At 38.4% G+C, this 22,675-nt stretch overlaps 1 protein-coding gene across 14 annotated transcripts in view; it reads left to right on the forward strand.

Moving 5' to 3' along the window:
• The window catches only part of efcab11 (EF-hand calcium binding domain 11), a 109,278-nt gene that overhangs the window by 42,591 nt on the left and 44,012 nt on the right, over positions 1-22,675 (forward strand). For 2 of the 14 annotated variants that reach the window (XR_012392720.1, XR_012392723.1), the window contains 2 exons: positions 17,481-19,089; positions 19,351-19,958. Coding sequence is in view for 2 of the 10 variants with exons in the window: in XM_073927230.1 (XP_073783331.1) it covers positions 4,313-4,388 (76 nt within the window). In the remaining 8 variants the exon portion in view is untranslated. 14 annotated transcript variants of the gene reach the window in all.

A 22,675-nucleotide genomic window follows, 5' to 3' on the forward strand; every position in this document is an offset into this window, starting at 1 on the left:
ACGCAGATTAAGAGTTCGACAAAAAGAACTGCTTAGATGATTCTTTTCACTTTGCATTTTCCTTTGTTGACCCATTATCTGCTCTGTCTTGTTCTCTTTCTGTCTGTTTCTCAGTCTTTCAACGAGTGAGCTGGTTAAAGGCAGGCTCCGAATTCAAGCAGGGTTGCCAGAGGGTAATGCAGTAATCACATTGGTTCCCCTTAGAGTGGGCGAATGGGTGAGGAGAGCGGTGCCCTCTGCTTGTGGCTGTTCCTCCAGCCTCTGCATCCGTCTGGCTGCTTCACTTACAGAGGGAGGCTAAACATACACCCTGAGCAAATGCAGAAAATCCATTTCTTTCTCTATTGTTCCACGTCTGCCTTAAAGACATGCTCTTTTAGCCCATTTAATTTTCATGTACATACCATTCCTCTATAAAATTTGACAGCTATATATAATTGATTTTTGTCTGGAACCTGATGGTTTTGTTGTTTTGTTGTTGTTTCTTTATTTTTCACCCATGCAGTTGTGTCGTCTGCAGTGAAATTATATATAAAGCTATAAATAAAGCTTGTCAGTTTATCTCAGATTTCAGAACTGAAATGTCTTCGGTTTCTTTTTAAACTGGTGGCTTTTCGGGAAAGGGGGAAGGGGAAAATCTGAGTAATTCCACTGGGATCTTTGTACATTGTGTAGTTGCCATGACAATTACATTAGTCTCCACTGGCAATCATCCACCTTGTTGGAATTCTAATGAGGAAGTTTTTTTTTTTTTTTTATCCCCCCTCATACTTTTTTCTGTTTGGGTGTGTGTGAGGCTATCAATGATCTCCTGCCATAGTGGAAAACTGCGTTCCTTGAAGCGAAAATATAAGTGCCTTTTAAATAGGGCCACGGAGGGGGCCACGGTCTGCTGTCTAAGAGAGATAGCAGCACGCTGCTGGGCTGTGCCCATTACTCTCTCTCCCGGGGTCTAGGCTAATAAAGATGGCTTGATACGTCCGTCAGAACCCACCTCAGAAATCTGAGAGTGTGTAAGGTGTTGTTCCAGGAGTGAAGTAACATTGGTGGTCCTCCCCAAAGATCGATTATAACGATCACGGATGGGCAGTATTTACGATATACGTATTTCAAATACAAAATAGCATTTTGTGATTTGTATTTGATAGGTTTGATGTAGGGCTGTGCGATATGGGCAAAAGAAACCTATCACGATTTTCTTGAACAATATTGCGTTTTCGATATTAATCACGATTTTGTCACAGACTGACTGAATCTGTGTTTACAGTGTGAATCTGAAACATATTTCAAAAGAAAAACAATTAGATCTTTATCAAAGACCTGTAACGTGTGTGTGTGTGTCTGTCTGTTTCTGTCTGTCTCTGTGTGTGTGTGTGAGTGTGTTAGCATGCACACTTTCAAACTCAAGTAAGGCTCTGATGTTGTGCTTGACCAAATATCAGAAGTAGTTGCATGTGTGTTCACGGATATGTTTTGTCATGCATAGATCATAGACCTCTTTGTGCTGCTGCCCTGAGGCCGTTCGCATATTGCATGCCAGGTGCACGCAACTGAAAACATCCCTTTTCAGACAAACTTTAAAATTTTACTTCTCAGAATGCAGCACCAGTCATGTAACAAGAACTGAGCGATCAGCTTCATACTTTGCATGGAATATACACATTTCAGTTAGCTCAGACAAACTCATAACACCCAAACACCACATGCTTTTAATTCTCTCCATATATAAAACTTTGTATTGGAACCTCGGCAATATTTTGTTTAGTTGTCATCCTCTGAGAAAACAGTTGATGGTCACTGAGCAGCGACAAAGAAGTGACCGCAAATCATGTTAAAAATGCTGAGGAAAGCAGCGCGCTCATGCTTTCCAAGCACTTTTAGACACAATATATGACTGACTTACAATTTCCGTTTCTGCCATACATCAGCCTTCCTGTATCCAAGGTAACTTAATCCCATACCACATGTTGACTTTTTTGGCACCAAGTCCTCCTGTGCTGAACTCCCTGTATCCTCCCTGTATGCGCAGACTATTCAATCCCCTGTTCTTGCACTCTAAGCGATCTGCATTATAATTGGTTGAAATACCGAACTGCGAGAAATCGTGCTGTAAGGCGATTTCGAAGTCACGCATGTCCAAATCGCCTCTTCCATATGATTTCAATTAATCGCACAGCCCTAGTTTGTTGAAAGTGGGTAAATATTTTTTTATCAAAATACTTTAGTGTCTTGTATTTTTGTTGATTACAAATGCTGTAAAATACTTCTCCGAAAGTCTACGGTACATAATGACATCCTAAAAATGAGGCCTCTGATTGGTGCTCTCTCAGTTATTTGCCTAAGCTTGAGGTAAGATCAGGAAAAAAAACTGTTTTATTTTTAAGAAGGTGGTCAGTGATTGGAGTATGGATGGAAATTATGTTTAAAGAAAGTAGAGGTATATTGGGTATATTGAGGAGCAAGTCAACAACCATTGAAAATAGTATACAAAGCAATGCAATGATCAGTGATAAATAATGGCTGTATAGTGTACAATTCAGCATCATTGCTTAAGAAATGTGATGGAATAAAATATTAGTCCTGAAGAACAAGAGGAGCTTCAGAACATCATCAGTCTCAGTGCTGCAGGTGGAAATGCAGAGGAGCTTAGGAAATATAAAATACCTAAAGATGGTGTACTGGTGTTTTTTAAGAAGGTAATCTCAGACTCTTCCAGTTAAAGAAGAACTGAAAGAATCCTGGGAGAATATACTGTACAAATAATGTATGGATTGTAATTTGTCACTCAGAGAAACACGAGTTTGGGTTACAAGCCCCTATTGGTAAACAAAGTGGCCGAGAATAGTTGTTGCTATCAAACATTGTACTTCTCCAAGTCAATTTAATGGTGAAGGGATTGATCAGACAGGCCTATTGGTGGAAGTTTTGCGAAGAAATTTCATGCACCCATTTAAAAGTATTTTGTTGTAATTTCTAAAATACAAAAATACAGTATTTTGTTTTGATACATTTGTTGCTGTTGTATTCTGTAGTTTTTAATGCACTTAATGTATGTTTTTGGTATTTTATTTTAAAATACATATCAATGTATTTTTGCCCCGCCCTAATAACAATGCATGAAAAACGCTTTTTAAACGTACCTTCAGTCTGAAGCTTTGTAACAAACAAGCGTGCCTCTTTTCTTTCTTCCTAAATAGCAACTTTCTGTGTTTGATTTGCTTTTGAATGTTATTTCTTTAGTTTCCACCTGCGGGTGTATTCGTTACCACACATAAGACACCAAATTTCACACGTTTGATGTGTACTGGTGAGATAATAATCTGCCGAGTGATTTAAGGAGCTTTTGGAGCGCAGAATAAATCAATGAATTAATTAAGGCTATCAAAGAAAATGATCTCTCCACTATCGAGGGTACATTCCAGCCGAGCTCCAATCACACAATCTATTGAGGTTTATACAAACGCAAGGTCATAGCAGCCCTTTCCTTTTTGTTTTAATACCTGGATTGATTGCTCTTTTTCGCTAGTGACAGTTCATCAGGCTTTCTTACTAGCAAATACTTAAGTTTGTCAGTATTCCAATTGTGAATCAAGAAGCAGCGGGAGTCCATTTGGTCCAACACTGTAAGCTGCTATTTATCGATGCTTATGCTTCTCTTGGTACTAAATCAAGATGTTGAATTAGGTTGAAGCTACAGGACAAGCGAATTCTCTCCAGGATGAGAGGATACAGGAAGTTCCCAACCTCCAAGCCATTCTGAGCCAGGGGCGTTAAGTAAATCCTGGCCATTTACTCTGTGTTGGCTGTATGTGTGTGTTTGATGCTGATGGGATGGGATTGCAGGGATGGAGGGAAGCTCACTGCAGCACTTGTGTTGGTCCCACATTCTCCTCCCATAAGGACCTTATGTAACCCCTGTTCATGTTGCTGCTATGTTTGGCTGTGTTTGTTCATGTTATGTGCTTTCTATTGAGTCAAGCTAGTTCTTTTCTCTTTTTTCAGCCATTTCACTGGGGGATTCCTCACCTAATTTTGTGCGGGGTGAAATTAAATCTTGCATGTAAGGGTGATCTAGAATAACATGCATAAAGCCCTACATAAAGGTATAGTTAATTTAAAATATTTAAGTCTGTCATTTAAAGGGACAGGCCACCCTAAAATGAAAACTGTCATCATCCTTGACTTATTCCAAGCCAGTTTTTTATTTTGTGGAACACAATATAAGATTTAACAGTAAAGGATGACACATTTTTATTTTACTGTGGACTATTGAGGATGCTAATGCAGCTTTATTTTGTGATTTATCGTACAGGCAAGGTCAGTACAGGAGCAGACAGAAGCACGAAAGTAATCCAGAAAGTGATCGATGTAAACAGGCGAATGGTTAGGACAGGTACCAAAACAACATAAACAATAAACAATACAAGGGTCAAAAGCATGGTAAGGCAAGACAAGGATAATGCTCACTTACAGGAAATAAGACTCAGCAATGTATGTGCAGAGTGTGATGTATAAATATTTCAGGTAATTCATTTTCATTTTAGGCTTCAGCTGTGAGTTTCCAATTAGTGATGATCTGGAACTGGTGTGTGTGAGGTGGATGATGGGATATTTAGTCCTGTTTAGTAACAGATGTTCGCATGACATTGAATGTTCACCAGCGATCCAACCCTTGCACATCGCTGGTGATTGACAACTATGCTTTTAACTTTTCATTTAACCAGCAGCTTTTGTCCCTTCATTGATGGTACAGGTAAACAAAACTATTAAGTTAAAAAAGGTCTTAAATTCGTAAAATTGAGCAATTAAAACTAGCGCTGGGTGATATTGCAAAGAAAGTTGTGATATCATGGTTCATATTATTCAGTATCAATAATTGTTGAATATGTTTTTAACAATCCATTTAGGTATATTAGAATTTTTTTAAACACTTTATTTTAGTTTATCAACATTGAGGCGCAAATAGTTTTAATAGTCAAAAACAAAAAAATATTAAACAATATCTGATCTCTTTATAACAAAATAAACAAGTGTTAAAGAGACTCTTAAACCTGGTTAATAAAATGTTAAGACATTTTATTAATATAAAATGAGTGTATGCATGGGTAAAGCGTGAACATTGAACATTCAAAGCAGACTTAAAGGTGTGAATAATAATGATGCAGTAAACCTCAAACTATATAAACAAAGCAAATTATGATAATCAAATTTGAGCTTTTAAGTAAAGGAACCAGCCATGCTTATTTAAATGCATATTGCAACACTGCAAATTGTGAAGTTGAACGACTATATTACCGCTATGCTAAAAAACTTTTTCAGACGGGGTGCTAGTGGCTGGGATGCACAAGAAAAGAAACCAAAAAGCCACTCTGGCGACATCCTTGCATTTTTTATTTACAATTTTCTCACAGCACTCCTTTTTACATTGCTCTTCTGACCTTAAATGACTAGTGCGAGTTTGTGGTTTCCTTCACCATTTTCTTTGTGCTTTGGACTTGTGCTCCCCTGCCTTCTTTCTCTAACCAGGCGGCAACCAACTGCGAATGCAGCATTTGTAAAAGTTCAGAGGCTTCATGTACAAAGACTTGCATGGAACTAATACTAAAACATTTCGTACGGACAAAGCTTTAACTGTGCATATGCAGTTAAAAATTCAGATGTATGAAGCTACATACGTGGAATCCCATGCATATTTTCTTTGTACATCCGAATTAACATGAAACTAAGTGCACGTGCACAAGCAAAACCGTCAACACTGCCATTGCCATAGATTAAGGGTTGTATACATTAGCAAATGCTTTTATATGTTCTAAATCACACAATTGGTAAAAAAATAAATAAATTATATATATATATATATATATATATATATATATATATATATATATATATATATATATATATATATATATATATATATATATATATAGTGTCAATTACCTAATTTCATCAATTATAATTGAATAGCAATGTTTTGGTGCGATACTTTACACAAAAGAAATATGCGTAAGTCAGACATGAAGTTGGCACATTCTCACTTTTTTCATTGTTAGTAAATGCAAACGTGTAACTGAAACCTGGCGTACACAATGTTTTTGTGCGTAAGCAGCATTGATACATGGGGCCCCTGATGTTTTCAAATACGTGCACCTGGAATTTTGCAATTGCTTCCAAGGTGCGCGCTCAGCAACCACAATTTAATAAAACTATAGTGCTCCATAGTAAAACTTCATACTTTAAACAAAATTTTTTTTTATTGATATTGACAATGGTGTTTGATCAACAAATACAGATACCGATTTTATTGCCCAGCCCTAATTTAAACTTAGTCTTGTTTCTGTTGTTGGCCTTTAAGTGCTGCAGGCCAAATTAATTCATATTATATAACTATAATTACGTGGGTGTGTTGGAATGAGTATTAGAGATTGTTTTGTATGTATATAAGAAATTTAAAACAAATTAAATCAGATAGATAGATAGAAAAATGTATATTATTTCTGATCATTGACTTATCCAAGACTATAATCGGTTTAGTTTTTAATGTATGGATATAGTTATTTTTTTTTCATAAAATCAATAAAAAAGACGACAAGATTGTAATATTCCTGTTTCATTTTTGGTTATGTTCCTAGTTATATTCCTCCCAAATTTTACAAAATATTTGACATTAATTAATGAAATAAAAAATGACCCTTGCTTTGTTGCAATGAATAGCTTATCTGAAAAAACAAGAAGCAACAGAGCAGTTCTTTGGGAAATACCAGTGAAAGCAACAACCAATTATGCTGGCAATCGTATTATTGCACAGCACAACATTTCTCTTTATAGTCATCATTCACAAAGTACACTGCAGGCTTTAAACTGTTGGTTTTCCAATATGTTGTAGTTCAAACACAACAGGGCTCATTTTAGCACAGTACAATAGAATTATGCAGCTGCGACGCATTCACAAATAGTTTTGTCAGAATGACAGATTTTCCAGCGCTTGCATGAAATATTGCTGAATCCAGTTTTACCTCACTTTAGTGATTTGCAAATGGACATAATTAAGAAAAACCAGTTTGAAAAACAACATCATGAAAAATTCTCTTCTATAAAGTACTTGGCCAGATTTCAGAAGGATCTTGGAAAGATCGTCCACTTGTATAAATTACTTTTGCACTCCTCAAAATAACCAGTGTGGTAAAAGCAAATGCTCTGTTGGAATAATTTTTAAAGAACAGTATTTGTACCTGGACTTAGAGAGAATGGCTTCCTCAAAAGCTCTTACAATGAATGCCAAGTTCAGGTCTTATTTTTAATACGTTACTTTTGTGCTGCTCTCCCCTATTGCATAATATCGCAATACAAATTGTGATTATATTGTGCAACCCAACTGAAAATTATATATTTACTGGAGTACTTCAAAATAAAATCATGAAAACACTGGAGAGATGCTTCACATCAACACTTTATTTCTTGATTCCCCAGCAGCCTGTAAAATTAAATTTTACTTCACCAATGGAAAGTCCTTCAAAATAGTCTTAGGAGCTACAGAGCACCTTTGATCTACACAGGCACTTTTATGATTGTCTTCTTTTGACTTGTGAAAGCTGCACATAATGCCCTGAGGGTCACCATGGACATGGATCAACTTCTGTTTGCTTTGTGATATATATATATATATATTTTAAATTTGATTTGAGAGACGTGAATCCACTGTCCTGTAGCATGTAACCATAGCCTGTTCACTCAAACAGCCTGTTAGTTTAGAAAACTAGAAGCATGTCTTTGCCCTTAGCTGCGAGTCTTGTGATTGGCTGTCAGAGCCTCTAAACCGAGGCTCATGGGAATAGCAGGGATCGTCTCTGTCTCTTTCTCCACAGCCTTTCCGCTGTCACGTTTTTATTATTAAACAACCACTGCATAGAAGGTCTGTCTTCAAAGGCGGAGGCCATTAAAGTTTTTGCAGCCGGGATTTGAGATGGCGTGTTTTGTGACACACATTACGCACGTCTTGTCTGACTTACCGTAGAGATTGAAAAGCAAAGCCGCGGATTCTGTTTGTGTCTGTCAGAGACGGCGATGAAGACATACTCCTGATAATGCTGTAATGTTTGTTGTTTTGGCCAAAAGATAAAGAAAAAATCTTCTGGGATGTTGGTCAGGGACCGCCGCAATGCAATGCAGACATATGACAAACATGGTTTAAATGGGTATTTTGTGTCCAGAATTGCATCATTTCCTGTTTTTGCCAGGGTGTCTTTTGCGAGATGATTGACTCTCTGGCTTATAACTGCAGGGTTCATTTTCCTGACAAGCTGCATTTGCAATCGGAATGGGAATTGGCCCGACTGCAAAGTCCAACTTGCCAAAACATTCTGATTGCAAATAATTGAGTAGGTCTTTCCTTCATTAGATGAGGAAAATCAGCCCTCAGACTGAATCTGGAAATATTTGCATTAAAAAATAATTTGGATAGTAGTAATCTTGTTCTCTGGGTCGCCATGACTAACTCTAGTATATATTGAAAATATTTTTTTGGGATCCACATAACACCCTACACTAGGGATGCCACGATTAACCAATTTCACTTTTTTTTGTAGTAATTATTTTTAAGGGGTTTTTACTTTTAATTAGAAATAACAGTGGAGGTTACAGGAAGGAAAGTAGGAGCAGAGAGAGGGGAAGGGTCAGCAAAAGACCTTGAGCTGGGAACCAAACTCGGGTTGCCGTGAGCACCACGGTGCTATGTGTCAGCGCAATTAACCACTAGGCTATTGGCGCCAACTACAACTACTCTAATTAACAAGGCTTATCAACACTGCATTTCTACATAGAGCAAAACTGCTGCAACTAAACAAAGTTATGCCAACTGTGCCCTAGTTTAAAGTTCAGAGTTTGTACACCAAGGTTAATATTTATGCACACTTGATTAACTATTGCTGAGGCTATTACCCAAGGTGCAATCACATATCATGTCTTTGGCACAAACAAGTTTGCTACTTCCAATGGAGATTCTTTGCTTGTACATTCATATTCGGAGGGACGCACTTGCGCTTTCTAGGTGCACCTAGTTGAAAACATTTCAACTTTTCGCAAGTGACTTGAACTGACTAATCTTCATACATTATGAAATGTAAACGTTTACTCTGGTCCACAAAGAAAAATGCCAAAATGAAAATACTAGGGATGCTCCGATCAGGATTTTTGAAGGCAATACTGAGTACCAATTTCTTGTCATAGCAATCTACTGTTTCTGATGCTTTATGCTAATGCATAAAGCACATTTTCCCTTTAAGTATGATAGTTAAGTGGAGATCTTGCCTTGCCTAAGAGAATAAATAATGTTGCATATAATCCCTAAACATGTCTCTTGACATGTTAGCATCATGCAGTTGCTGCAGATTTGTCGGCTGCACATCCATGATGCCAATCTCCCGTTCCACCACATCCCAAAAGTGCTCTATTGGATTGATTTCTGGTGACTTTGGAGGCCATTTGAATATAGTGAACTCATTGTCATGTTCAAGAAACCAATCTGAGATGATTCTTGCTTTGACATGGCATGTTATCCTGCTCTGAAGACGGGTATATTGTCGTTATAAGGGATGGACATGGTCAGTAACACCACTCTGGTAGGCTGTGGCGTTGACACAATGCTCAATCGGTACTAATGGGCCCAAAGTGTGCCAAGAAAATGTCCCTTACACCATTAAACTACCACTACCAACCCGGACCGTTGATGCAGAGCAGGATATATTCATGCTTTCATGTTGTTGACACCAAATTCTGACCCTACCATCCGAATGCCATAGCAAAAATCGGGACTCATCATACCAAGCAACGTTTTTTTTTTTTTAGTCTTCTATTGTCCAGTTTTGGTGAGCCTGTGCGAATTGTAGCCTCAGTTTCCCATTCTTAGCTGACAGGACACCCAGTGTCGTCTTCTATTGATGTAGCCCATCTGTCTCAAGGTTAGACATGTTAGCATTCAGAGATGCTCTTCTGCATACCTTGGTTGTAACGAGTGGTTATTTGAGTTTTGAGTTGAATTTTGAGTTACTGTTGCCTTTTTATCAGCTCGAATCAGTCTGGCTATTCTCCTCTGATGCATTAACAAGACATTAGCGCCCACAGAAATGCCGCTTACTGGCAATCTTCTTTTCAGATCATTCTCTGTAAACTTTATTGAGGGTTGTGCGTGAAAATACCAGTAGATCAGCCATTGCTGAAACACTTAGACCAGCCCTTCTGGCACCAAGAACCATGCCATGTTCAAAGTCAGTTTAATCACCTTTCTGTCCCATTATGATGCTGTTTGATCAGCAGCAGATCGTCTTGACTATGTCTACATACCTAAATGCATTGAGTTGCTGCAATGTGATTTGCTGATTAGAAATTAGTGTTAAGATCAGTTGGACGGGTATACCTACTAAACTGGCCGGTGAGTGTATAATCATTGCATCCCTACCCTACACTTGTTCAAACTATGTATTTTAAATGAGCTGAATCAACACAATTCTTGACTTTTATGGGAGACTTAATTGTTCTGCTTACTCCACTTGAATTTGTGAAAACAATGAAGTTAACTTAATCGATTTGTGTTGACTGCTTGGAGGAATTGTGTGGAACTCAACATTTTTTTACAGAGTAGTTTTCTACCAGGGAGAGATTTAAAATGAAGTTTGGCGACATCTTAGCTTAGGCAATTTCTATGTCTCTCTAAAAGCTTCCAGTCAGTTTCAGATTATGCTCGGCCCCCTGAGTTGCCGCACTGATGTCTTTTTTTCTCGTCGGCAAACGTAGCTTGAGATAGTATGCTTTGGAGATGAAGATGACAGCCCAAAAGTGCTTTTTCTCCCACTGATCAAAGAGGATAACTGGAAGGATTGTCCCATGAATAAAGCTATCAGACACCTGCAGATATAATTACCTTGTTCAGACGTGAGCAGAAGGAGAGAGCAGGGTTGTTCAGACCTGAGAGCATACGGCAGTGAGGAGACATTAGAGACTCAAAAACAGGGCGCCTATTGGAGACGCCGCTGTTTACTGTCATACACAAGGTTTTTATATTTGTTCACTTAAGTAGTTGCAAGCAAAAAATCCAGTAGGTTATTTGTATGAGATCATGTGAATATTACAACAGAATACTAGGTAAACAGTTTTTAATTGTTCAGGGGTATTCAAACTGGGATGAAATAAAATAATTTTGCTATTAGAATTCATTTTATATTTTCACCATTAAGAATTAGTTATCTTGTTAATAATATAATTAAATAATATTTGTTTCACATCGTCTTTGTCATGCAAAAAAAAAAAACTTCTAGAAATAGTTTTTGCTTGAGTTTTTTATTTTTATCATCATTATTGCCGTGCTTGAGGGGATTTGTAGGGAGGAAAGGGTTATGGTTACATTAGTGAAATTTCATTAACTATGTTTACATGGGCAGTAATAATGTCCAGACAAGCAGTAGCAGTGGTAATTGCAGCGTGTTAAGTACAAATAAGTTATTATTTTAGTATAATTAAAATTGGAATAATAAATAGAAATGTTTGAACTCAAACTCAATGCTGGATTACCACTGTTGTTGTTTAGCGAATTAGACAACTACAGGTATATTACATTAAAAAGTAAAGCATGGATCTAATATAATATTAAATATTAAAAAAAATTTCAATTCGCTTATAATTACGTTTGCGTCGTCTTGCTTTCAGATGTAATATGCCACTGACGAAACTGATTTCAGGATTGCAAACTAACTGGCTTTCTTTGTGCATTGTTTGTTGGGTGTTTGCCATTCAGCATAGCATCATTTTGTGGTTTATTGTGCTTAAACACTTTTTAACATCAGCCATGTCTCATATTTTATTTTCAAAATTTTTTATAGGTGCTTTATGCTGCGTTCATACCAGACGCAGATGAAGCATCAAGCGCTCAAGATTTTATTGTAAAGTCCATGCAAAAACACAAATAGACATCCTGCGGTGCGTTTTGCATGAATGAGTAGGTGCAAATGACCTGATTCACGTAAAATAAGCAGTTTCTTAACGCCCAAATCGCTTGAGTTCAGTGTCACTTGAACTTCAGTGGACATTTGCGCTGCTTTAACCAATCAGGAGCTTGCTCTTGTGGGGGCGTGATTATGACGTATCGCCTGTTGTTGGTGTTCCGAGGGGAAATCCTTCTGCCGAGACTGACAACAGCTCATCAAACTGTGCTGGGCTCAGTCTGAAGACCCTCTGAAAGGCTTTATCAACCAGGTAGTTTATGGAGGAGTTGGTTAACTCACAGCTAGGTGCACCTCTGAAAGGATCTAGAGGACTCAAACATGGCACCGAACGAATATTCGCTGTTTTTCAGCATTCCTAATGCATCCTAATGCTATTCTCTTAATAAAATCCATGTTAGCCATTAAGTAACGAAGCTAGAGTCACAAGGCAGACAGAACCCCTGCCTGTGACGTGAATCTCCATCTATTGTGAAGTGAATTTCTTGTGCCAATGAAGCGAGTAAACCCAAAATTTTCTATGTATGCATGAATAGAGCGATTTCATTTGCGTCTGGTGTGAACACAGCATAGGAAAAGCACTTGTGTCTAATATTTTGTCTTTGGTTTTAATATTAGAGAATAATACAGATTATTTAAAAAAAATGAACATGTAATAGATGTTATTACAGCTATAACGGAATAGAGATTGACAAGACATTGAAAGCCCAATGCGAAGTGGAGGGCTGTTCTATAAGATTAAAGGGCTTTATTCTGTGAAAACAACTGTCTTGGATGTACTTTATCCCACTTATTACATGGCTGCTTGGCACAAAGATTAAAAGTTAGGCACAAAAAATTGTTCTGAGCTGTAATAGTTTATTAATTCTTTAGTCAAATGCAAAGCTGACAAACAAAATGGTTGAATAAAGCATAACTTTATTCATGCACACAACAGGGGCATGACCGACAATCAGATACATATGAAAGTGGATTTAAGTATATGGATGTGAATGTATTCACAGACTGTCAAGTTGTTTCAAAGAGCATGTGTTATTTAGTGATTGTTCTCTGGGAATCACATACCTTGAAATGTCGCAACTGACTAACTAATGACTGACTAACCGACTGACTAATCAAAATTGAGTATTCCAGACAGCCATGTAATAATAAACAATAAAACTTCAATTTCATATGTATAATAGACCCATTACATTATACTTTTTTTTTGTTCTGTGTCAAATTCTATGGGCAAAATTTGCATCGAGAAAATTGTGAATTAGCAATGTCTGTTTGTAAACTACAGTTTCCTAGTGTGTGCGTGCTTGTGTGTGTGTGTGGGTGGTGTGTGTGTGTGTGTTTGTGTGTGAATGCAAGTGTATGGGTGTTTCCAAGTAGTGGGTTGTGGCTGGAAGGGCATGCGTTGCATAGAACATGTGCTGGAATTGTTGGCGGTTCATTCGGCTGTGGTGACCCCTGATAAATAAGGGGCTAAACCGAAGGACAATGAATGAATATTTTATAAATGTTTATAAAAATGACTGGATCTCACAATGTAAATGCGACTGTCCCTTTTTTTTGTATTGGTACCCCAGCCCCAAGTATTATATTCAAATTATTCCTTCATTCTCTACGTGAGATATCTTTATTTATTTATTTAATATTTTTTATTATTCTTTTTAATACTTTTGTTATCTCAAACTGTGTGGTTTGTTCCAGCACGATCAGACTCGAAACATTCATGCTGAGGTATTTGTAGGCTCCTTTGAGGCCGTAAGCAGCCACCCAGAAACCCAGCAACCGCATAGCAACACTATACAGAGCGCTCAAAACACCTTAGCAACCGCATAGCAACGTCCCTAGCAATGTGATGAGTATTCTTGTACAGACAAGCACCACTCAACCTACTCTTTTATGTGCATCTGGTGCATATTCATAATAGATCCTGTTTTACTGTTTCAGATGGGTCCTCGTGCTCACATAAAGGTGTAGCCCTAACTGTAATGGCTTCAAAGGAAGTCAAAGTAGAAATTATTCATAGTGAGCTCTCTCGCATGTGCTCTGTGGGCATTCTTAGCTGTTGTCTTGGAAACAGACCTCCAGCCATTTGTTGATATGACATTCCGCTGCTGTGCTTATTTTGGGCAGATTTTTATTTAGCACATCAATGGATGAGATTTAGGAGGAGAATAGGAGGTGTGTGTGCGCACGAAAGTGTACCTTGGGGCCCAGGTGCCCTTATGCAGGGCACCTTTTATGGGTGCGTCCCACTCGGGGCCGTGGCACAGCATGTCCCCTCTCACGCCAATTAAAGACGGCACATAGCTGGTTATAACAGGCCCACCTCCTCCACACAAGTCCTGTGCCTCCTGGACAGGGGGAAATAAACACATTAAATGGTGTGATTAATCCATCTTGCAGAGCCATGGAAACAGTAAGCTGCCGGGCTGTGATAATAAAGACAGGGGTCCCAGTGGAAACGTTGTGTGTGTGTGTGCGTGAGCGAACAGAAGGGGGAGGCAAGTGAGTCGTTGAGGGTTCAGGGAGAGGACTGGTTTACAAGACACACACCAGGAACTGTGTGCCTCGAGCACCACAACTTCAATGCGAGTCCTCAGCTGTAATGGGTTTACTGCTCTCCTGGCACACACTCACACTCTGCGCACTCTCTACCTTCACCAAAGACGTTGCATGGAACCAAGGTTTGCTTTCCCGCTCGAGGAGGAAAGAACAAGAGGAAATGGAGCAAGTTCATCAGTTCAAAAACAGTAGCTTGTAGATGCAGTCATTTTGGCCTTCGTATATAAATAACTCTGCATAGCACAGCAGAATTTATTTTTATCATAGGAAAAGAAACAAGAACACCTTGAGCAGTGAGAGCACTTAATATTCACAGTATTCACATAGCAGTTTTATATTAGAGCTCAAAGTGGATTTTTTTGTCTTTAGGACTGTTACATTTGTTTAAAGGGTCATGAAACCCTCAGCTATTTTTTTTTCTCTATGATTTAAATAGATTTATGTGTGCTGAATATCAATTAAATATCTGTAATTTGAAGAAATAACCTGGACATTGAGCTTTTTCTTCTAATTTCATATAAACTATATTAGGACGGCATCACTGATGGTGACGAACACTCAATGATTTTTGATGCTTGTTTGAATTACTTATTTAAAGGGACATGAAACCCCCCTCTTTCAGTTAAAGTCTAGCACAGAATTCTTTCAAAAAATGCTTCATAATGGGCGTGGAGCTCTGCGAGTAAAGTTGTCATGGCCGGCAGAGCAGGGCAAAAAAAGGGTAGCGAACAACTGTTGTCAGCTGGGTCACAAAATGAGACAAACCTTGAGGAGACCCATGATTTTAGAGTTTACAAAGTTAAAGTGCAAAGAACTAAACAGTAATTTAATGCCCTGCTACATATGCTATTTATATTTTTATATAAACACAACCACAATTTGTTATATCATTATAAAGATAACCATGTAAACACTATAAATGAGGAAGACTTCTCTCCTCCTGAATTCCCGAGTTTGAATGCAGACACGGTTGATAGACAGACCTGCTGCACTGCTATTCTAACCAGTAACCCTGCCTGTAATCTGGAGGATTTTAAACATGTGGCGAACACAGCAGCATGGATGTAGGTGAAGTGTCTGAATGGTAACAAACTCAACTGATAAAAGACAACATTCACCATTCTCGTAGAGCGCCCCTGACAAAAATGCTTGCTGCAAACCAACAGCTTTCCTGTATTGGCCCTGACAGCATCGCGGGAAAACACGTACAACAAGCCCCGAAGTTACGACTCTTCATGAATGGCTAATGCAAATGCAAACACACACACAACGCAAATGCATTCTTACCCAATCATTGGGTCTCACAGCTTGGCAGGTCTGCCTTATCTTCATGCTTGCAGGTGCTCTCATGAATAAATAAGAAGCAGGGTCTTCATTGGATAAGAAAACTCAGCTATGAAAAATAATGAGCCAACGCGTCATCACTCTACTGGCAGATTTACGCTACATCACTGATTTTGAAAAATCATTTTAAACCCGGAAGATGACATTAGCTATCAAAAGCTCAAAATGATCCAGCTTTCCCCACAATTAAAGCTGACAGGTGCTAACGTTGTCTTAATTGATGCTCAGCACACACAAATCTGTTAAAATTTCAAACAGAAGTACTCAAGGGTGACTTGAACCTTTACAATAAGCTGAGACACAATTACACAATTCTTGAAATTGTTTTTGGGACAACCTGATTGTTTTATGTGCAGTTTACTTAAAATTGTTACGTTCACTTAACCGATTTGCATTGGGATAGCATGAATGAATCGTGTGGAATGCAAATACCTAGATGACTCGTCTGTCTCGTTATTAGAATTCATGAGTTAAATTCATGAACTTCATCGACTTATTGAAGTGAATGAAAACAAGTCAGTGGATTTGAGTCAACCGGAAGGGATGCCATTATGTTTGTGCTTTTACTGGTTGATAAATCCCTCAGAAAAGATTTATAACTTGGTCAGACCCTGTGATAGTTTGTTTGCATGTTTGGGAGATGCCCATTTGTGTGTTTAGAGGGAGGGATTATTGCATTAATTCACACTCTATACTACTGTTGGAAAAATACTAAAAAGCACAAAAATGTTTGCATTATTGAATATTGTTGTATAGGACAGGAATATGCTGTCTATTATTTTGTTTTTTAAGAATACATTTACATTCATTAAAATGAAGTTAAATGGAAATAGAAGTTTTAAAATAAGTTCCACACAGTGGTTAAAATAACAGTAACACTGTATTTGTTTGGTACATATTTGTACTGTACCTGAATCATTATGTCTACACCTGTTATTCATGTATATTAAAATGACTATAAATGTTTAGATGATTAGCCTAATTCAGATAGAATTAAAAATATACGCTGTCACAGCACAAAAAGCAACTTCAAGAATACCTCCTGATTTTAGAGCCTGAGCTATCTGTTTTATAATATGGGATGATGCATTATGTAACGTCTATAAATATTGGTGATACAACGGTCAGGTGTTTGATACATTGCCTACAACCATGACTAGTTTTACCTTCAAGGAAAGAAAAGGGCGAATCGTTTATTCCTGTCAGGTTTGTTGCAGTGGATTTTATCCACCTGAGCACAGTACTATTTACAGTGGCCTTTAAGATAAGGTATCCTTTGAATGTCTGTGGTAAACATCTCTGTCACTTAGAGGCTGTGAAAGAGACACATGTAACCTTCAGGATGAGACACTCTTAAGAGCAAACTCTGACAGTCTGGGTGTGTCGGATGTGCTTGGAAATAAACCATTTTTTTGGAGCAAGAAAACCAAGGCTTCTTTCCTCATACATATTGGTCTGTTATGTCATAGCATCCTTAGACTAATCCATTTTTCATCATATAGTCTCTTGAAATCAAAATTGAGGCAGGGGCCATCAAGGAATGCAGGAGTACGGTACGGTTGTTGATTTTTTTTATTCCTTCCACAGGTTCCTCACATGTTGAGATGGAGTGGTCACGCAGGCCTTCCTATCAAACAGGCAGACTTCAGTCAGGAGATCAGAGACAGATTATACAGCGAGGGAGCCTTGAACAGGGCCACCAGTTATCACAGAGCAGGGGATGAGCTCGTTTTCCATTTCCGTGGCGTCTGCCTGACTGGCATATTTTGTGCTTTGCCAGCGACTCCGAAAGAGAGCATCACCGTATGCTGCATGCTTCAAGCCGGCAGGTCGTCGCCTAAACAATAGTTTCTTTCCCTTAAATAACCTCAGGTAAAGCAGTAACAAATGTACATTGTTGGTGTAGACATTTGAGTTCACCCTCCCACCCTTGGTTTTGTGAGGTTAAGAGAGACCCGGTGTGTGCTCTCTCACTCTCGGTGTCTTTCAGTCTCGTCGGCTTCTCTTTCGATATCTCTTTGAACGTGAGGGTGGAGACAGGATTCCTCTCATGCTGCGCTGTGTGGGCTGACTGCCACAGTGGTGCCGGTGTAAGCCAATGTGTGGTGGAAAGGCAGGCTGATGGGCCTGTCAAAAAACATCACCACCCTTTGAGCTCGACTTATCCCTTCTGGATCTTTCCCCTCATAGCACGTGGCCAGTGGGAACTCAGCTGGCTCCTGCCCTCCAAAAACAAGGCCCTGCACTCATTTCTCAACCTTTTGCTTGTATGCGTGGGGCAGCCAGGCTCCAATTTCAGGGTGGTAACAGTGAGGCTATAAGCCTTCCCTCTAGGGTAGGGTTTCACCGGCTGTTTGTGTGGTCTTAACTTTGGGCTTAAAGTTAATGCTTGTGCCTACTAGTTAGATCAGGGGGCACCAATCCTGTTCCTAAAGAGCTACCTTTAAGCAGAATTCAGCTCCAACCATAATCAAATACACCTGAACCAATTAATTAGGATAATTACAGACAGGTGTGTTTGGTCAGGGTTGCAACTGAAATCTGCAACAAGGTAGCTCTCCAGGATAAGGGTTGGTGACCTCTGAGTTACATTGCAACTACAGGCTTGATCACACTGGGATGTTTTTTGCTCATGCTTTTCATCAACTTTTAATGCTTATTGACTAAACAATTGGTGCCAACGTGAGTGTGCACATGCAACCTTCTTGCGTTTTTAACAGAAAATTCTTTAAATATTACAGCATTAGTACAACAATTCCTTTTTAATATATATAACATGGAAAAAAGCCGTACAAATATACTTTGCACAATATAAAACAAAACTGATTTTAATAAAAAAAATTTCAACAAATAAACACTTATTGTGTTTATGCTTTTATTTTTACATTAATGTTTACCATTTACCTTCTCATTAAGGGAGACTCCTAAGATAATTAAGTGATATCCCTGAACTTTAATAATAAAAATGCTGCACTTTCCGGCTCCTTTATTCAGCCGCAATGACTTCTGGGACTTCTAGAGTGATTTCTTTGCTCAAGTCTGCAATGGTGCATCCTCGATATCGAGAACACATCCAGGGTTCTGTCAAACATTTTCCATTCTTGCGGTTTTGAGTATTGAAACTGAGCTTTGGCAGCTAATGATCACGTTACACGAGAACGCAAAATGAGAAACAGTGGAGCTGCTTTTTTCATTGGTGTTTAAACCAACACAATCTCACGGCAATTCGTAACTTTTTCATTTAGTGGCTAATTCGTATGAATTCGTACGATCTAATTCGTACAATTTAGTACGATTTGCTTATCCCCCAATGACGGTTGGGGTTAGGGGTGGGGTCAGGTGCCACACCTCCTTTTTAAAATCGTACCATTTCGTACGACTGAACTCGTACGAATTCGTACGAATTAGCCACTAAACTGGCAAAACGTAAAATACTTACGTTTTCTCGTGAGATCAGGCTGGTTTAAACACAAGGAGCTGTATGATAAATGCAACAGCATTTACAGTAATGTCAGTAGGAGTGGAGAGTAGCAAAAAGGATTTGATGGAGAGTTTCATTTTTACTTTTCTTTCATGACTTGATAGTTCATTAAAGAGCCCATATTATGGGTTTTTGAAAATGCCCTTCCATGTAGTGTGTAACACAGCTCTAAGTGAAGTGAAATATACAGCTAAGGCTTCAATCTGTAAGTGTACAGTGTTTAAAATTGTTGATTCATCTATAAAAGAGTCGACTCATAGTGCTTCAAACAAGCCGTCTTGATAACGAGCCATTAGGTGTTTCGCTATAACGTGACAACGAAACCAAGTAGTTGTGCGCGCAAAAAGATTTGAAACCTGCGGCCCCGACCTCTAACACAGAAAAAGACACACACACACACACAAACACGCCGGTCAAATAAAGTGGCAATGTGCAGATGGATATTATTGAGTCTCTACCCAAAGATGAAACCTCAGCATTAGCCCAGCCTTGAGCAGTTTGAGTGCTTCTGAAAACTACATGCTACAAAGAATACTTTATCGGCCGTTTGTTAAAGGAAGGATCATTAAAGAGTACTGATGGACTATGACAAATCCTGGATCGGTTTCTTCCTCCATTTTTCAAGTGTAAGTACGTGCTATTAAAGTTGTTGCCTCGTTTACTCTAGCTTGCAAATGTATTTAGTTGTGATTTGTTACTTATAACCGCCTGTACTGTGTCAGGTTAACTCGCTATATTCTCATATCGCGTGTAAAGCCACGTTAAAAACGCGGCGTGTGACGCTTTGTTTACGAACCTCCGTGGAGGAGGGTAATGCGTGTATGTGTGTGCAGTGTCCTCCTCCAAGGGTAGTGTGCATGCATGTGTGTGTGTGTGCACGCGGTGTCGTCTAAGGAGGAGGGTTGTGTGTGTGTGTGTGTGTGCGTGCGCATGTGTGCGTGCGTTGTGTCCTCCTCCGAGCAGTACCTTTTCAAAAGATACATATTTGTACCCAAAGTCGACAGTGATACCTCAAAAGTGCATATTAGTGCCCACATGTACCTAAAAAGTACCTTTGAGGTGCCACTATGGACTCTTTAGGTACAAATATGTACCTTTTGAAAAGGTACTGCCCCAGTGACAGCTCCTGGAGTGTAGAGTAAATGGCTAGCTCAGTTTTTTCCATAACTGTTAATTTACTGATATTTGTTAACATGCATAATTGTTAGTAATTTAGGTAGCAATAAATTCCAATAGTGCTAAAGTTTTCACTTACACAAATGTGTAATTTCACAAGTTAAAAAAAAGTATTAGTGTAGTATAAAAAAAAAAATCCTTTGAAAAAGTGTTTGCATTATTTTTACAAATAGTCAACTATATTTTTCATACAAATTTAAATGGACCCATTTCAAATAATGTTTTTGCTAAGATGGCCAGTCAATTTGAGAAATCTAATAATTTTGTATACTAAATAAAGATGTAGTTTTGAGTTGCGATTATGCAATGACCTCATCATGCAAAGTAATATGCTAATAAGAACCTATTTATTGGGCAGCTGGATGTAATGTTTTAATATAATATAAAACACAGCGCCTCAGAGTAGAGACATGATGGGCTTACGCTTGTCAGATACTGCTTGATGACATCATTAATATGCAAATTAGCATGTGACATCATATAGCAACATTTAGCTACTTTTCAGGCAGGCTTTAGCTACTTTTAATTGGAAATAGTTGACACTGCTCATGGAGATAAAAAATATTAAGCCAAATTAGTATATATTTTTTTTAATGAGTTAAGTGATAAAATTTAGATGTGAACCATTACCCTAAATGCTTTAATTAGATGAATAAAAGCTTTTTTGTTAATTTTTTTCTACATTTTTTTTTAAAAAGGGTATTCCATTTATGTCTTTGTTTATAGTAATTTTTAATGCCAGTAATCTAAAAGGATAGTTCACCCCCAAAAAAGATAAATGTCATCATTTACACTCCTTTTATATACCCATTTACTGTAAATCTATGTAAAAATTATAAACTAACCTAAAGGTACTTTAATGTTCACTACTTTTCTGACATGGAAAGAGAGTGGGAGTGTTTTGTGTGTTTTTCACAGATCTGTGCTCCCCCATCGTGTCATTGTACACAAGGGCAGATGGCTCTCAGTGCAAAGGGCTTCGTTTCCACTCTGTCATTGGGAGTTGATGGCATAGAAAGTTACAGTGCTCTGCCTCTACTAAAAGTATTCAGTCAATTTCTGTTTGTTTTTGTTTCAATTCCAAATCAAATCCTTATGTTCTTTTATTGACTTTGTCTCATCAAATACGCACACATATTCCTTCTGTGTTCCTTTAAAAAATAGTTATAGAGCAGATATGACGAAGAAAACTTCCTTTTTGTCTGTTTTTGAGGTCCAAATTGTTTCCCCCCTCTTGGTAATGAATTCTATAATAGGAAACACTGGAGAGCTGTAGAAATCAGGCAGCTCTATGTTCTGAGAGGATTAAATGATTACGATCTCTCAGCGCTCCTGATCTTATAATCATGTCCAGGATGCCACTAGATACCTCTACTGAAGTGATTAGAGCTTTGTTACAGATGTGCCGGCTTAATGGAGCCCGCTAGACCCCTTGGGCAGTGTGCAGGGGAAATTGTCATCTGCTGCTGGAAGCTGGCTGTTCAGCAGGGTCAAGGTTAGTGATGCTCAAGGGCTCTCAAGCCTAGCCGAACCGCGCGTTAGCAATATTAACAACGTTAGTGATGCCGCTGATGTCAGCTCTATCAAATTTCAGGACGCTTCACAGCACACAAGCTTTCTTCAGCTGCTTGCTGAGCTATGAGGTATTACATATCTCCGTGTCAGGGCTAAAGCGTCGTCAGTAAGCCAGCGATAGGCCTAAAGCATCATTTTTTCCCTTAATATGTTTTCCAGGACAAAAAGAAATCAAATACTCTCTGGACTTTGGGATAAATCTGGGGGGAAAGAAGTCGGAAAAGGTATTTTCACTGATGTTGCAGTGTGATTCTGAGAGATGTGCTCTATTGAGGGATTGGTGAAGATTTAGTCTCTTGTCACCAGTTACAATTTCATATTGTTTATGAGAATGTGAAAGTAGCCTTTAAAAGTTAACCATGGTAATTTGGTAGCTGTTAGAGACTGTTTGTTTCAAATGGATACTTTAGATGTTCAGAATTCAGTGTGTACGTTATACTTACTGTCTCTAGATTGCCAGTTTAAAATGCAATTATTTTGTCTTTTTATACCATTCCAGATGTGTCCTCAATCAGGTCTGTTAATCAGAAGCCTTTGAAAATGGTTTTTG

Source organism: Danio rerio, chromosome 17 (genome assembly GCF_049306965.1).
Source record: "Danio rerio strain Tuebingen ecotype United States chromosome 17, GRCz12tu, whole genome shotgun sequence".
In the NCBI taxonomy this organism is placed as follows: Eukaryota; Metazoa; Chordata; class Actinopteri; order Cypriniformes; family Danionidae; genus Danio; species Danio rerio.